The sequence below is a fragment of the Hylobates moloch genome, unplaced genomic scaffold (genome assembly GCF_009828535.3).
Source record: "Hylobates moloch isolate HMO894 unplaced genomic scaffold, HMol_V3 SCAFFOLD_12, whole genome shotgun sequence".
In the NCBI taxonomy this organism is placed as follows: Eukaryota; Metazoa; Chordata; class Mammalia; order Primates; family Hylobatidae; genus Hylobates; species Hylobates moloch.
This window is the reverse complement of record NW_026652287.1, coordinates 23,747,778-23,764,735: the sequence shown is the minus strand read 5'-3', so window position 1 is coordinate 23,764,735 and position 16,958 is coordinate 23,747,778. Positions and strand designations below refer to the sequence as shown.

Sequence of the window (16,958 nt, the reverse complement as noted above, 5' to 3'; positions counted from 1 at the left end):
TGCACACAAGCCTTTTAAGATCTGAAACATTCAGTGTCTGCTGCTTGTCTTTACGGCAATCTTTGTTAACCGTGTTATTTCCAGATAGGAATCCAAGCTCAATAAAGTGGCCCGAAGAATAGGCTTTTGCCTCTACTGTGGTTTGGCTCCAAATCGGGTTGCCATTGGTCAAAACGTAACTTCCATTTGGTCCCAGCAGGTTCCTGGACTCTTCCCTGCTGTAGGGGTGGGTCCCTCGCCACTCTCCAGAATTCAGAAGGGGTCCTTTCTCCACAGGTGACCTGCCGAGCCCTTGGGATTGGGGCCTACTTGGTGAGGCTGGGCCAGCGAGTGATCCAGGTGGAGAACTCCCACATCATCCTCACGGGAGCAAGTGCTCTCAACAAGGTGACCAAAAAGGGGCCTGTGCAGAGTGGATCCTTGGGGGCCAGGAGCCATTTTAACATTCCCGTTGGTCTCTGGTGGGGGATTTTTCTCAATATGAAACCAGTTTTGTTCCTACTGATGAAAGAGCTCTTTTTTTCCAATTTGCAGCTATCTGGGCTCCTTATGAGCAAAAAAAAAAAAAAAAAAGAATTAGTGTTAGGCTATTCTGGTGGATCTAACTCCCTATATTACTGACATTTTAAAACAAATTATTAAAGTGCTATTACACATTGCAGAAAATTAGAAAAGGACCCCCCCCCAAAAAAGTAATTTTGCAGCTTCTATCATTCTGGTATAGTTCCCTCTCATCTTCTGTCTTTATGTAGTTAATTTATAGTGAATACACAGTTTTGTATTCTACTTTTTTCACTGTGTTAAAACATTTTCCATGTTGAAAAGTCTCTATACTTAATGTCTGCTCAAATCCCAGCCAAAGTCTCAAAGCCTGGCTCTTGAACCAACAGCATCAGCATCAGCTGGGAACTTGTTAGAAATGCACATGATCAAGCCCTGCGGAAGACCTGCTGAATCAGAAACACTAGCTAGGGTTTTGCTTTTGAGATGGTCAAGGTAGAAGTCAGCTGCATCACCGGTTCTCAAACTGGGCTGCATATTGGAATTACCTAGAAACTAAAAAACAAAACACAAAAACCAGTGCCTCGAAGATTCTGATATAATTGGTCTGGGTGTAGCCTGAGCATCAGGATTTGTGAAATCTCCTGGGTGATTCTAATGTGTAGCCAGGATTGAGAAGCACCGAGATGATTTCCAAACAGGTGGTAGAGCCCTGCGCCATGCAGGACATTGCTAACCATGTTGTGTCAAAGCAGGTCCTGGGAAGAGAAGTCTACACATCCAACAACCAGCTGGGTGGCGTTCAGATCATGTATTACAATGGCGTCTCCCACATCACCGTGCCAGATGACTTTGAGGGGGTTTATACCATCCTGGAGTGGCTGTCCTATATGCCAAAGGTGCAGTACTCCCCCTGCAGCTTAGAGCCTGGAAGACTCTATTATCAAGCTCATTGGCTAATTGTGTCCCTGTCACCTCCTGGGTGGTGTGGGAGGCTGAGGAGCAGGAAGCACTGCACATGTGGCTGGGGTTGATTTTTCTTACTCCTTCTTCCTTCTCTGACGCCTGGCCCTGTACTAGCTGTCCTTTGCTCTTTTAGTGGCACTAATGCCATTGTAAGGATGCTATCTGTTGATCCTTTAGAAAGAGGTAGTATTGCCTCTTGACAAGAGGCAGCATTGGACAATACTGAGTCTCCAAGCTTTACAGTCAGGCTGGATTTGATTCCTGCCTTCCTCCTCAGTAGCTCTAAGACACTGGGAGAGTCCCTAAGTTTTTCTGAGCCTGTTTCCTCATCTGTGAAATGAGAATAATAATAGCACCTAACTCATGGTGTTATCATGATGATTAAGTGAAGTGATATTTAAAGCACAGCGTTTGGTAGGTCCTCACCAAAGTAAGAAGGGGACAATCGTGGGCACAGTTCTTGGTTAACTGTAACATTCCTTACAAATGAGTGAGGTTGTCATTCTTCATTATAACCATTTCTGAGAGGTTGGGTTTACAGAGTTCAGGTCATTCCAGATCTTCTGCCAAGAACCCCAAGTCACAAATGTCAGTTTGTATTCCCAAATGCCCCTTTTCCCCATCTGCATGCCATCTGTTACCATTCTCTGCAACCAATCTCTTTTTCTTTCTTTTAAGATATTTTTCCTCCTATCTGACCATATATAGCAGTAGCAACCCTTTCCTGCGTTTCTGTAACTTCCCAGCATCAGTGATGCCATCTGAACCGGGAAGCACACTCAGGAGTTCATAAACTAGATTTCAGAAGAATTCATGGGATGGCCAGTCCTTATCTGGCATTTTCCAATCAGAGCAGTGGCTTCAGGAGCCCTAGGGAGGGGATATTGCTGCATAACCAGGCATAATTGTAGTCAGAGGAGCAAAGTGCTGATCAGAGGTATTATTGACAAGCACCACAGACTGAGTCAGAGACTTGGCTTTCTTTTTTAGGATAATCACAGCCCTGTCCCTATCATCACACCCACTGACCCCATTGACAGAGAAATTGAATTCCTCCCATCCAGAGCTCCCTACGACCCCCGGTGGATGCTTGCAGGAAGGCCTCACCCAAGTAAGTTCTAAAGTATTTTGCCTAGGACCTGGTCTTGGGTTTCTTTCTAGGGCTTGAGACAAAGGAGCACTTAGGTAGAAGGCTTGATATTCGTTCTCATATCCCAGAGAGGTACACCTGAAATCAAATGCAGGGAGAGTAGAGAAATGGAGATTTTACTCTAGGCTTTTCCTGAGCCATTGACCAAGAAGGGGTGGAAACAGCCTCCAGTTTCTGGAGCTAATAGATGGAGGTGGGGTGCAATGGTGGTCATGGTCTCCCTCCCCTGATGCTCCATGCTCCATGGTCTCTAACTACCCCACTGTCTCATCAGTAGAAAATTCAGTGCTGAAACATCAGAGTTTCAAAGAGAAGACTGCATCTTTCTCTCTTACAAAGGAACTCTGTGAGTTTACACAGGATAGGCAATTTGGTCTCTCTTTTTTTTTTTTTTCTTTTGAGACAGTGTTGCTCTGTCGCCCAGGCTGGAGTGCAGTGGCACAATCTTGGCTCACTGCAATCTCTGCCTCCTGGGTTCAAGTGATTCTCCTGCCTCAGTCTACCGAGTAGCTGGGATTACAGGTGCCTGCCACCACACCCAGCTAATTTTTGTATTTTTAGTAGAGGTGGAGTTTCACCATGTTGGCCAGGCTGGTCTTGAACACCTGACCTCAAGTGATCTGCCTGCCTCAGCCTCCCAAAGTGCTGGAATTACAGACATGAGCCACCATGCCTGGCCAATTTTACCTCTTCTATACCTACACGCACACACACAGACACACACACACACACGTGGACACGTGAACACATGCACATACACACACATTTTTGCACACACACTTTCTCTCTCTTTCTCTGAAAGGGATGAGTTTCTCTCTTGGAGGTGTATTACTTCATTCTGAGCAACCAGAACACAACAGGAAAGTTGAGCTGCTCCTGTCACTGTATCCCAAATCTAGAATTTCACGTGCTGCTACCTTTAGACTTGGCTGCTCCTTGGCTGTGCGATGCAGGAGAGGTGACCCTCGGGAGCGTGCTAGACTCCAGCCAGTGCAAGGAGCCCTGTGGCTTCCTTCTCTCGCTTTTCATTTCTCTTGGGCTTTCTGGCCTGTAAACACTGAGGGGGCTGCTTATCTCAATTAAAAAATGTTCGGCTTTTCACTGTCGGGCCAGTCCTCGGCAGATGCTGAAGTTGGGCTGTTGCACGCCTGGGTGCTGGGCCTCCCATGCCTGAGATGCCTCTTACTCTGGCTGCGCCCTCCAGGTCAGAGCCACAGCCATTTACGCTATCTCATGGATTGAAGTCATCATTTCTTCCCCACCGATGGCTGTCGTTGACATCATCATATTCTCTCTCTGTCTCTCTGGGAAATTGAAACTTCTTTCCCAATTAAGTGGTTATGAAGCTGCAGCCAGCAGCTAGCAGGTGAGGGATGAGTTTTTCAGGGCAGGTGGTCCCTTCCTGATATCCCCCCTTCTGGAGGTGTCTGTCCACTCTCTGCATCTTAGGAAGAGAAGGCAGAGACTGTGATTAGAATCTATGTGTTTGGAGTTGGCTGGCTGTTGATGGTAGTCACATATTCCATACAGACTGAATTCTTGACTTGGTATATTTATTGCAGCCCTGTTTGTCTTTTGAGGCATTTTGGGAATGGGGGAAGGGGTTGGGACCTTTGTGGTTTTAGGTAGAAAGGGGTATCTGGGCTATGAGGTTAAAGCCAGGCTGTCCTTAGGGAGATTTTGCACAGCCAGGCGTGTCCTGGGGGCCCCCAGCCACCTGGCCCTCCAGCCTGGGCTTCTGCCCTTCTGCCCACAGCTCTGAAGGGAACGTGGCAGAGCGGATTCTTTGACCACGGCAGTTTCAAGGAAATCATGGCACCCTGGGCGCAGACCGTGGTGACAGGACGAGCAAGGTAATCATGAAGACGGGAGCAGGCTGCCCATGTCTGGCTCACCAGGCATTGGGGCCCCCAGATGTGAGGCCAGGGACCTCCAGGGGCAATTTTCTTCTTGGCCTCAGGATTTTCTAAAAGAAAAAAACAATTTGGGGAATGGTTTCTGGAGTGTCTGTGTGTGCCCTTAGAAGGTATCTCAGCCAGCCTCCTCCTGAGGCCTGGGACCCCTGCCTGTAGTCAGTCCCCAGGCCACGAGGGCTAACAACCCCTTTGGGCATCAGAAGGTGGCCTTGGGTGCCCTCCCCAGAAAACTTCACAGACACTGGCACTCTGAATTCCATCTTAGGAGAGCCATGGACAGGAGCCCTGTTGTGTGCCACTGTTGGTGGGAGGCTGAAATGCTTGCATGCTTTCTGAGCTGGGTAGCTCACCCTTCAGCCTTGTAGCCTTCGTCTCTTTGGACAGCTCCACCTGCCTGAAAGTTCCTCCTTATAATGAGCCCCGAGCTGCCTCCTCATCATTTACCACTCAGATTCCTGGTACGATGTCGCAGCTATAAGTCCAGGCTCTGCATTAGACCTGAGGCCAAGCCCCATCTCCATCACTCACCCTCTCTAGTCCTTCACATCTGTAAAATAGGGATAATAATTCTACCCCAAAGGATTATTGTGATGATTAGATGCAATAACATATGTGAAATACTTAAAATCGACATACTCCATAAGTGGGAATGGCTGCTATCATTTACATCTTGGGCAATAAATACTAAAGTGCAGCCAGGGCCGGATGTGGCAGCTTACACCTGTAATCCCAGCACTTTGGGAGGCCAAGGCGGGTGGATCACCTGCGGCCAGGAGTTCAAGACCAGCCTGGCCAACATGGTGAAACCCCGTCTCTACTGAAATTATAAGAATTAACTGGGTCTGGTGGCAGTCACCTATAATCCCAGCTACTCAGGAGGCTGAAGCAGCAGAATTGCTTGAACCCAGGAGGTGGAGGTTGCAGTGAGCTGAGATTGCACCGTTGCACTCCAGCCTGGGTGACAGAGCGAGACTCCATCTTCAAAATAAATGAAATAAAATAAAATAAATTATATTTTTAAAAGCAAAAAATAAAAAAAAATCCACTCCTCCTTCCATGTGAAAATGCTTTGATTTGAAGACTGCTCTCCCCCACCCCTGCCTCGTAGGGTAAACGAGAACCATGTAGTGATACACAGTTCAGTAGCAAGTAACTGATGTCATGGCATCCCCTGAGCTGAGTCTCTGTCCAGTTCAATATCCCTCAGCCCTTTCCAAGTGCAACTTGCTGTCTAGACCAGTGTAGTAGCTGCTGGCCACATGTGATGCTTTAGTTTCATTATTATTATTATTATTTTGAGACAGGGTCTTGCTCTGTCACCCAGGCTGGAGTGCAGAGGCGTGATCACTGCTCTTTGCAGCCTTGACCTCCTGGGCTCAAGCAATCCTCCCACCTCAGCCTCCCAAGTAGCTGGGACTAGAGGTGTGCGCCACCACACCTAGCCAGTTTTTTTTTATTTTTTTTGCAGATACAAGGTCTCACTATGCTGTCCAGGCTGGTCTCAAACTCCTGGACTCAGACTCCCAAAGTGCTGGGATTACAGGCATAAGCCACCATGCCCAGCTCCTTCAGTTTAAATTGAACTAAGTCAAAGTGACAGAGGATGACCTGTTCCATTCCTCACACTTGCCACATTCCACGTGCAGCCCACAGCTCCTGTATTGGACAGTGCAGATGGAGAACGTGGCCCTCATCACGGAAAGTTCTAGTGGCTCATGCTGCTCCAGGCCCTACACCATCCCAGCCCCCCTCTGATGGTTCTTGCCTCAAAAAGGGCACCAATAGGTCTGCTACCTTTCGAGGCTCTTACCATTTTGGGGCTTTTTCTTTGCCTTCCAATAAAATAATCCACCAGATTAAAAAGAACATTCTCCTCCACAGGCCCTCACCCCCACACCCAGAGGTCCCCAAATGCACCTGGGGTGCTGCTCAGGGCCTGGCTCACTGGTGCTCATTTTCTAGGCTTGGGGGGATTCCTGTGGGAGTGATTGCTGTGGAGACACGGACTGTGGAGGTGGCAGTCCCTGCGGACCCTGCCAACCTGGATTCCGAGGCCAAGGTGAGGGGGCCGGGAGCTGTGGCTGCTGGTTCAGCCAGCAGTACTGTCTTGAGAGTGGGTCCTGGGCATGGGGATCCCATCCCTGCCCTGCCAGCTCAGGTGGAGAAGCAGGGGACCCAGTGCAGTCCCTGGCCCTGGGGGGCTCAGTGCCTGTTTCTCTGACACTTTCTCTATGGGTTGCATAAAGGGCTGCACCATCTTGCTTCTTCCTCAGCAGATGATAAAAGTCCGTAGAAACCCCTCCCTCCTCCTGCACTGCCTCTGTTGCTGTTTGTGCGCTAGGCCAGGGCACAGACTGAGAAGAGCTCAGGAGTCAAGAGGGCTGGGTCCCAGGGCCAGCTTTCCCCCAACTCAGTGTGACCTTGACGAGCTCAGCACCCCTCGGAGCCTGTAAACGAGGGCAACGGGAACCTTGCTGGGCTGCAGTGGGAGGGTAAAGCCTGGTCCTGAGCGGAGGAGATGGGGCTCCATCCTTCTGACCTTCTGAGCCCTGGCTCTGGTGCTGGGGCCAGCACAGATCAGATTGCCTGCCATCCAGAGCGAGGCTCTGACAGCCATCTCTGTGTCCTGGGCTGCTGTTGTGCAGAGGCACCTGATCCCCATAGCTCTGTGTTCCAGATAATTCAGCAGGCAGGACAGGTGTGGTTCCCAGACTCAGCCTACAAAACCGCCCAGGCCATCAAGGACTTCAACCGGGAGAAGTTGCCCCTGCTGATCTTTGCCAACTGGAGGGGGTTCTCTGGCGGCATGAAAGGTAAGCCCCTCCCTGCCTGTGGTTACCCCAAAGCCTTGGGGTCAGCCTGGGGTCAGCACCCAGGACAGCACCCTCTGGGTGGTGATGCTAATATCCTAGTCTGTGCCTGTCATCATCTTAGCTGTGTCTCCCAACAACCCTGAGGACAAAAGACTATTCAGGTGCCCCACCACCCCGTTTTAAAGATGAGGAACTGCTGGGCACAGTGGCAGCCACCTGTAATCCCGGTGCTTTGGGAGGCCAAGGCAGAAGGATCATTTGAGGCCAGGAGTTTGAGACCAGCCTGGACAGTATAGCAAGACCCTGTCTCTACAAAAAATAAAATAAATGCTTAAAAACTTAGCTGGGCATGGTGGCGCATGCCTATTGTCCCAGCTATTTGGGAGCTGAGGTGGGAGGATTGCTTGAGCCCAGGAGGTTGAGGCTGTACTCCAGCCTGGGCAACAGAGTGAGACCCCCATCTCAAAAAAAAATGAGGAACTGAGGGTTAGAGGCAAAGTGTCACTTTCTAGAGGTCACACCATGAGGTGCAGGTCAGGGAGGGGCAGCCCCAGGAGCTGCCGGGTGACCTGGGCAGGCACCTCCCCATTTGGCAAGGTGAGGAGGATGTTTGTCTGCCCTTCCCTCTGCAGAAAGCTGCTCTGAGCCTCATGTGACCTTACAATTGTGTGAGGGCTTTTTAAGCCACCAAGCATGTTTTGAGAGAGAGTGGCTGTTGGATCACTGGGGTGTTGAGGACAGAGCTGGAAGGGAGGCAGAAAGACCTGCTGTGAGTCCTTGTTAGCTGGGTGACATCACTGAGCCTCAGTTTCCCTCCTTTGTAAAAGGGGGTTAAGAACAGGACCAACCTCAGAGGGCCGAGGTAAGGGTCTGATGAGCTAATTGCTGGCATGCAGTGTGATTGTCAGTGCTGTTATTATTGCATTCTTGTTTTCATGTAGGGTGCCTGGGGACCTGGAGAGATGTGTCTTGGTGGAAGATAAGGGCCACGTTGCCCGTGCACACTGGGGAAGGATCAGTGGGACTGTTAGCGAGGGTTTTCTTTGCTGGAAATGGTGGGGCAGGGCAGGGACAGTCATGGGTGAGGGCATCTCAATTCCAGTTGGAAAGAATCCTAGAGATTGGTTTCTCCCTGTGCCTTCATAGATGAGGCCACTGAGGCCCACGCTGGGTGAATGACCTGTTCGAGGTCACACAGCCACTTAGAGAGCAATCAGTGCTCCCGACTCCCAGCCCAGTGCTCTCCAAGCCTCCCAGCTGAGCTCACTCTCTCAGGACCCCCAGGACAACTAGGGCAGTGGGTTTCATGTGTGGATGAGTGAGGGCCCTGGACTGGGAGGCTGCTTTGCTTTTCAGACATGTATGACCAGGTGCTGAAGTTTGGAGCCTACATCGTGGACGGCCTTAGACAATACAAACAGCCCATCCTGATCTACATCCCGCCCTATGCGGAGCTCCGGGGAGGCTCCTGGGTGGTCATAGACGCCACCATCAACCCGCTGTGCATAGAAATGTATGCGGACAAAGAGAGCAGGTAGGTGTGTTGCTCTTAGCCTGGCTTAGCCTTTTCTTGTTCTCCCAGCCTTGAGAGCCCATGACCTTGGAGGATCATGGAGGGATGCAGTGGCTGGAACCTGTAGGTGGTGGAGAAATGTTGTCTTTTCTTTCATGGTTTATACTCCTCCTTCCCAAGGAAGTTTGCAATCAAAAAATAAAAAGGAAAGACCGAAAGCACTTGAGCTTCCTGGCAGCCAGGATGAAAAGGGAAATATGAGCCAAGTATCTCTCATTAGACTCTGAGCTTCTCCCAAAGCTATGAGTTCCTATAGGAAATGTTTTATTCAGTTTTATATCCCAGGGTCTAGCACAGTGCCTTACTCCTGGTAGGTGGGCAGAAAATACTGGCTAAACAGATGACTGAATGAATACTTGCATGAGAGGATGCTGGTTCTTCGCAGGAGAGGTAACCTCCTTGGCACTTTCCTTAGGAGGAATTTATTCCAGAGATTCTTACAGAAAGGATGATGACAATAATGTTCACAGCACAGTGACTGATGACTTTGAAGTGAAAACTACATGTTACACAGGATGTAAAGGCCTCAAGAGTCATTCGGCTCCAAATATAGGCACGGCATTCCTGTGTTCACTCCCTCATTCATCTGTTAATTCAATGAATATCCATTGATTACCTCACCCTATGCCAGCCATTCTGCTAGACATTATGATATGGTGGCAAATGGGCCAAGCTTGTCCTGCATTCAGGGCACTTAGACCCTTGTCAGGGACTGCTGAGGTCAGTCCTCCAGGAGGACTCAGGATACTGAGCAGCACTTGAATGGAGTCATTGCTAACTTTTCATGCTGGCCACCAGGAAGCTCAGAGCTACTGATAGTATTCTTCAGGGCTTCTAAACTGTCAAAAGCAAAAGGGGGCAGGGGGAGAATGAGGGGTAAATAAAAATGTTGGAAATGAGGCCAGGCGTGGTGGCTCACGCCTGTAATCCCAGCACTTTGGGAGGCTAAGGGGGGCAGATCACTTGAGGCCAGGAGTTCAAGACCAGCCTGGCCAACACAATGAAACCCCATCTCTACTAAAAATACAAAAATTAGCTGGGCATGGTGGTACATGCCTGTAATCCCAGCTGCTCGGGGAGCTGAGGCAGGAGAATCACTTGAACCCAGGAGGCAGAGATTGCAGTGAACCGAGATAGTGCCACTGCACTCCAGCCTGGGTGACAGAGTGAGACCCTGTCTAAAAAAAAAAATCAAACAAAAAAAAAAAGGAAAAGAAAATGTATGTTGGAAATGGGAGGACAGCTCACACAAGACTACGCTGGGCTCTCAAGGTGCTTTTGTGAGATTTAAAGCGATCAGAAACAGTGCCTCGCCTCTAGGAGGGCAGAAATTAGCAAAGTTAGAGAGGACTGTGGCTAGAGAGCAGGAGGGTTATGCTGCCATGGAAAAAGTCGTACACTCTTAGACCTGAAAGGGGCCCTCCAGAGTTCAGAAAGCATTATTTTAAACAGTTGGCTCAGTCTTTCCATCTGTGGGTAAAGATACAGAGGCCCAGACAGGGAAAGTGACTTGCCTAAGGGCACACAGCATGTGTGGGGATAAAAGAGCTGAGGACTGACACCCAGATCTTCTGGCTGTCTTCCCTCCAGCTCCCCCCACATCCATTAGCCGTTGCTTGCTGGGCAATGCCTCATACACCCCCATCCCTGCCTCTTCTCTTTTAAGGGGGGGTGTTCTGGAACCAGAGGGGACAGTGGAGATTAAGTTCCGAAAGAAAGATCTGATAAAGTCCATGAGAAGGATTGATCCAGCTTACAAGAAGCTCATGGAACAGCTAGGTAAGGGGGTCCCAAAGGCTTCACCTCTCAGAGGTCAAAAGTGGCCCAGCCAGCCCACTGCTGGGGGTTTCTAGGATGTTAAAAATAAAATGAAGAAATACCAAAATACAGCTATAATAACTGTGAGATTTTTAAAGATATTCACATTTGCCTTTGTTTGTTTTATTTTGTTTTTTTGAGGTCTGGCTCTATTGCCTAGGCTGGAGTGCAGGGTGCAATCTCAGCTCACTGCAACCTCTGCCTCCCAGGCATCAGCCATCCTCCCATCTCAGCCTGAGTAGCTGGGACTACAGGTACGCACCACCATGCCTAGCTAATTTTTGTATTTTTGTAGATGTGGGGTTTCGCCATGTTGCCCAGGCTGGTCTCAAACTCCTGGGCTCAAGCAATCCACCTGCCTCAGCCTCCCAAAATGCTGGGATTACAGGCATGAGCTACCATGACTGGAGGACATTCACATTTCTAAATCAACCTTTTTAACATTATATATATAGCCATCGTGAATTGATTTCTCAGCATACACAAAAGATAGCAATTGAAGTATTTGGGGCTGATGGGGAATATCAGAATTTTGGTGGCAAAATGTTCCTTTAGAATTCCCAATCAGACATAAGATATTTTACTAATTTTGTTTGAATGACAGCTTTGTTTTACTTGTCATCTTTAGATGTAATTCTGTTTATTTATTTGTTTGTTTATTTTTGAGACAGAGTCTTGCTCTGTCGCCCAGGCTGGAGTGCAGTGGCGCAATCTCAGCTCAACTGCAACCTCTGCCTCCCAGGTTCGAGCGATTCTCATGCCTCAGCCTCTCAGGTAGCAGGAATTACAGGTGTGCACCACCACACCTGGCTAATTTTTGTGTTTTTAGTAGAGACAGGGTTTCACCATGTTGGCCAGGCTAGTCTCGAACTCCTGGCCTCAGATGATTTGCCCGCCTCAGCCTCCCAAAGTGCTGGGATTACAGGCTTGAGCCGCTGAGTCTGGCCACAAGATGTAATTCTCTTTAAATATCCATTTTAAGTGTCAGTGTCTTTATAACTGTGCTATTCACAAGATTTTTTACAGTGTGTGCATGTAATTTCTTTGGTTGGTATCAGGGTAATGCTGATCTTATAGAATGAGTTGAAGTGTTCGCTCCTATATTCTGAGTTTGTGCATAATTGGCATTATTTCTTTATGTTTTTGATAGAGGTTTTTACCTATAAATTCAACTTCTTTGTTATATATAGGACTATTTGTGTTATCTGTTTCCTCCTAGGTGAGCTTTGGTGGTTTGTGTGTTTCAAGGAATTTGTCTATTTCATCTTAAGTTGTCAATTTGGCATAGAGTTGCTTATAATATTCCCTTATCATATTTTACAATATGTACTAAAAATAATTGATATAGTATCCTACAAGCACAGTGGGTCTGATGGAAGGGGAAAATGTAGAGTTGCATGTTGAATGCTGTCTTGCAATTGTGAATGCATTTCGGAGACTGTACTAGCTATTTGATCTGAGACAAAGGGGGCCATCAAGATGGGCCTGGGGTGGGGGCCAGGCCCGTGGACTCTGGGGGACCTAGGGGGCTGAGGGCAGCATGTGTAGCAGCAGGGGTAATATCAGAGTTAAAGCTCAGACCACTCACAAGGCAAGGCCTGTCCTGCAAATCCTGATTTGTGCCATCTTCAAAAAAAAAATCTCCCCCACAAATGGCCAGCTTCCATGGCTTGACTGGCCTTTCTGTTCACCTGCAGGGGAACCTGATCTCTCGGACAAGGACCGCAAGGACCTGGAGGGCCGGCTGAAGGCTCGCGAGGACCTGCTGCTCCCCATCTACCACCAGGTGGCGGTGCAGTTCGCCGACTTCCACGACACGCCCGGCCGGATGCTGGAGAAGGGCGTCATATCTGTGAGAGCCACAGCTGCTGTGTAGGGTGCAAAGTGCCCACCCTGTTTTCCAAAACATGGAGGACATTTGGGCTCGGGGGCGGAGGGGGGCGGGGAGGGCAGCGGTGGTTGGGATGGGTCAAATGCTGCAGGAAGTGGGAGTCACCTGGGAACTTTAAAATAATCCCGATCCCCAGGTGGCACTGCAGACCAATGAAATCCAAACACCTGGATGGAAGCCAGGCAGTTGTAATTTTTAAAGATCCCCAAGAGATTCTAATAAGCAGCAAAGTTCAGGGACCACTAGTGTGATGGCTCGGTCAGTTTGGACCTGGACCAGGGGTAGAAACCATTGTTCCTGTCCAGCATTCACCTCACCCCTCACCATTGCAAGGACTCCCACAGTCACCTCCTACCCATGTCCAGTGCTCATTGGTTCTCTTGCTGCATTGTTCTCCCTCCCAGCTGACTCATGCCTCACACGAGCCTGTGTTTGTATCGGCTGAGGTAGAGGTGGGTGCTGGCTTTTTATGGGAGACATTTTTTCACTTATGGCCAATCTGGAGTCCTGGTGACGTCCTGGCTCTGAGCAGGTGCCTTCCCCTCCCTGAGCCTCAGCTTGCTTGCCTAGGATGATCTGGGAATGATCTCAGAGCCTGGGCCCAGCCCCGGGCAGCCACTGTCATGGGTGTGGTCAGAGCCAGTGTCCCGTCTCCTCCTTCCCTTTCCGGGGATTCAAGCCTGGCTCATCCACAGGACATCCTGGAGTGGAAGACCGCACGCACCTTCCTGTATTGGCGTCTGCGCCGCCTCCTCCTGGAGGACCAGGTCAAGCAGGAGATCCTGCAGGCCAGCGGGGAGCTGAGTCACGTGCACATCCAGTCCATGCTACGCCGTTGGTTCGTGGAGACGGAGGGGGCCGTCAAGGTGGGCCTGGGGTGAGAACGAGGCCGGTGGGCACAGGGGGTGCTGGGGGCTGAGGCAGCCGGACCACAGCTGGGTCCCTCTCTGAGGCATCCTCTGCCCCCTCCCCAGGCCTACTTGTGGGACAACAACCAGGTGGTTGTGCAGTGGCTGGAACAGCACTGGCAGGCGGGTGATGGCCCACGCTCCACCATCCGTGAGAACATCACATACCTGAAGCATGACTCTGTCCTCAAGACCATCCGAGGGTGAGTGGCCACCACACCTGCTTCCCAGCCTCCTGGCAAGGACCCGAGCCAGGATTGACCCCCAGCTGCCCGACTCCTGTGCAGCCACTTGAACCCCCCACACTGTGAAGTCTGGGGTGGCCCCCACCCCCTCCCCGTCCCCAGCAAAGAGACCACACTCCCTAGTGCCCAGTCTCCCAGCACAGCGGCTGGGGTGGGGCAGAGAGCCCAGGGGAGCTATGAAGGCCGTGTGAGATGCTTCCAACTCATGAACCTTGCTGGAATATGGACTTGTCCAAAGTCACAGCTGGAGCAGGGTTGGTCACAGAACCCACATTTGGAACCGCTAGCCTTCAGGCTGCTGGCTTCCATGCCAGTGTTGGCCTTTCCAGAGGGTCCCCTCCCCCAATTGCCACGGGGTTACCCCGTGAAGGAGGGAGTCGAGCATAGGGGACCCAATTTTGGGGATGAAGCTGAGACTCAGGGCAGTGTCTTGTCTCGGGTCATGTCACACAGCAGTGACCAGTAGGGACGGTGGTGCCTCAAGGCATTCTGAACTTCAGGTCACAGCCCCTCCTGCTGCACAGGACCGTCACCCCCGTGGGGACCACAGCAGGGACTCCAGAGCTCTGGGTTCTGGGGTGTGGCCCCACACAAGGACAAGGACTCTGCCACCCTTGGGGCCACTGAAAAAGTGGCTGGAGTGACCCCAGCCCTCCTCTCACCTCCCCCACAGCCTGGTTGAAGAAAACCCCGAGGTGGCCGTGGACTGTGTGATATATCTGAGCCAGCACATCAGCCCAGCTGAGCGGGCGCAGGTCGTTCACCTGCTGTCTACCATGGACAGCCCGGCCTCCACCTGACCCTGGCCCACCCGGCCACTCCCGGGACCATGGCCAAAGGAACCACCCAGACCCACCACCCGTACACCCTCAGCAGACCTTGAAGACTTGCTTTTAAAAAAAGAAAATCCTGGGCACTTCTGCAGGGCTGCTGGTTCTGAGCTGACACCTGTCTCAATAAAAGGCCCGGGAGTGCCTCTTCCAAACAGAAACAGCCTCCTCTCCATAGCTGGGAAGTTTGTTTTGTCTCTGAAGACAGCATTTTTATTGCACCACTAAATCTAATCAAACTAAAACATCCCTGTTTCCTTTTGCAAAACAGTGCCTGGCATGTGGGATCCAGGTGTTCTTTAGGCTCCTTGGATATCACATCATGAAATCTTTTATTTTTTTACTCTGAGACCAGCACTAGATGTAAGCATCTCATATATTTCAGCCAAATAAATGGGCCAAGGAAAAAAAAAATATATATATATAGACAGGACTAGAGAAAACCTATTTTTGTAATGATGTTTCTTTGGATACTGTCTAGTCACCCAGGAAAATGTATGGATGAATTTTTTTTTTTTTGAGACAAAGTGTCACTGTGTCACCCAGGCTGGAGTGCAGTGGCATGATCTCACTGCAACCTCCATCTCCGGTCTCAGCCTCCTAGATAACTGGGATTACAGGTGCCCACCGCCATGCCCAGCTAATTTTTGTATTTTTGGTAGAGACAGAGTTTCACCATGTTGGTCAGGCTGGTCTCGAACTCTTGACTTCAGGTAATCCACCCACCTTGGCCTCCCAAAGTGCTGGGATTACAGGCATGAGTCACCATCTTCAGCCAGATGATTTTTTTGTTGAGAGAATGAAATGGTATTTTGTTCCCCAAATGGCGCTAGTGAATCACTAAGAGGGTCCCACTGATAGGCCATGTTTAGCACTGGTTTCCAGGGATTCTCTTTTTGAGAGAGGGAAAGCAAAATGAATGGAAGTGCCCAGCTGGAGGTTTCAGGGCTTCTGGAGGATGCTCTCACATAGCTCGAGGTCCTCTGCCTGCCTTTTCCCTCCAAGGAAAATGAGGACTGCCCCTTCCCCTGCAGGATTGGCTCCCAGCCTGCGCATGCACCCTCCTCTTGCCCAAGTGGGGAGCACAGAGGCGGAGAGGAATACCTTACTACACCCACGGCCCAGTTTGCTCACGAGCGTCACCTCTGTGACAGTCACCACTGCTCCCTTGCAGGGCCACTTGAGTCACTGTTGCTCCCTTGCCTGCTGGCTTGATGAGCACGGATGGTGGGATCTGACCCCGAGGGGCAGAGCTGTCGGTGACTAAGGACTGGACTGTGGTGACCATGCCGCTTTGCTCAGGGAGGACATTGCAGTGAACCCAGCAGCTCCTGGCTCTGCAGGCGGCACAGCCTGGGGCCCTGCGATCCTCTGGTTTCTCCCATTGGGGCGGAGTCGGCGGGGGAGGGAGCTGGCCACAACCCACTGCTCTGATGGGCAGTTTGTCCGAGGATGCTGAATATGATGCTTGATCAATGTGGAAGCCCATGAGGTTGCCCAGGGAAGCCTCCAAAAGCTGGGATGCTTGAGGGTATCCAAGTTGAAAAAGACAAAATCTGACCATCAGCCAGTGACAGTGCTGGCAAATGAAGGTGGGGCGGGGCAGTGAGGGGTGGGAGAAGGTGAATTATTCATTATTCCACCCCGGGGTTTGCTGGGGTGAGGGGAAGAATCGATGCTGCTTTGGGAACTGAAGGTTTTTCTGTTGGGAAGGCCTTCTTGGTTTTGGAGAGAAAGACAAGTTATGAGTAGCTGCTACCCTGGCACTGTGGGCAGAAAGCCTACTAAGAAATGTGCAGAATAAACTATTTTTTGAAGGAAACACTTTGGCCTTGACTTTATTATCTGGATTGGAGAAGGCAGGTTGCCTCCAGGGGCAAAGGTAGGTGTTCACCTTTGCACCCTCCATTCTTGACACCATAGCTGAGACCTTGAGTGAGTTCCCATCACAGGGGCAGACGGGGATGCAGTGAAGGGAGCTGAAGGCTGAACTGAATTGGACAAAGTCATCCCTTTTTGAAAGCACTGGGGAAAAAATGTTTTAGAAAATTATATGCAAGCCTAGTCTATACCACAGGCAAAAAGGGAGCTTCTCTGGAAGACGGGGTGCGGGGGTTGGCCCAGGCACTTCACGTGCGAGTTCCATTCCTTTCCACCACCTTGATCCACCCCTGTTGTGCAGATGAGGAAGCTGAGGCACAGAGAGGTGAAGGCATTTGTCCATGGTTATGCAGGGACGGAATCAAGCCTGCTTGGCTCCAGAACCCAGCCCTTTCCTTTTATGACCTAGGTCCTTGGTGGGCAGGCTTAAGCCACACTTAGGAGTTGGTTGTACATGGACTCAAAC

The 16,958-nt window shown here is 50.3% G+C and overlaps 1 protein-coding gene across 1 annotated transcript in view; it reads left to right on the top strand.

Annotated features, from left to right (window-relative positions):
- Positions 1 to 16,418, top strand: part of ACACB (acetyl-CoA carboxylase beta) — a 165,109-nt gene extending 148,691 nt beyond the window's left edge. Inside the window, exons 43-54 of the mRNA XM_058425432.1 lie at positions 277 to 387; positions 1,257 to 1,400; positions 2,458 to 2,578; positions 4,374 to 4,470; positions 6,496 to 6,592; positions 7,211 to 7,346; positions 8,703 to 8,880; positions 10,586 to 10,698; positions 12,435 to 12,589; positions 13,324 to 13,494; positions 13,603 to 13,739; positions 14,455 to 16,418. Of these exons, the coding sequence (XP_058281415.1) occupies positions 277 to 387; positions 1,257 to 1,400; positions 2,458 to 2,578; positions 4,374 to 4,470; positions 6,496 to 6,592; positions 7,211 to 7,346; positions 8,703 to 8,880; positions 10,586 to 10,698; positions 12,435 to 12,589; positions 13,324 to 13,494; positions 13,603 to 13,739; positions 14,455 to 14,581 (1,587 nt within the window). The 3' untranslated portion in view covers positions 14,582 to 16,418. The remainder of the gene's footprint in view (positions 1 to 276; positions 388 to 1,256; positions 1,401 to 2,457; positions 2,579 to 4,373; positions 4,471 to 6,495; positions 6,593 to 7,210; positions 7,347 to 8,702; positions 8,881 to 10,585; positions 10,699 to 12,434; positions 12,590 to 13,323; positions 13,495 to 13,602; positions 13,740 to 14,454) is intronic.
- The last annotated feature ends 540 nt before the right edge of the window (positions 16,419 to 16,958 follow it).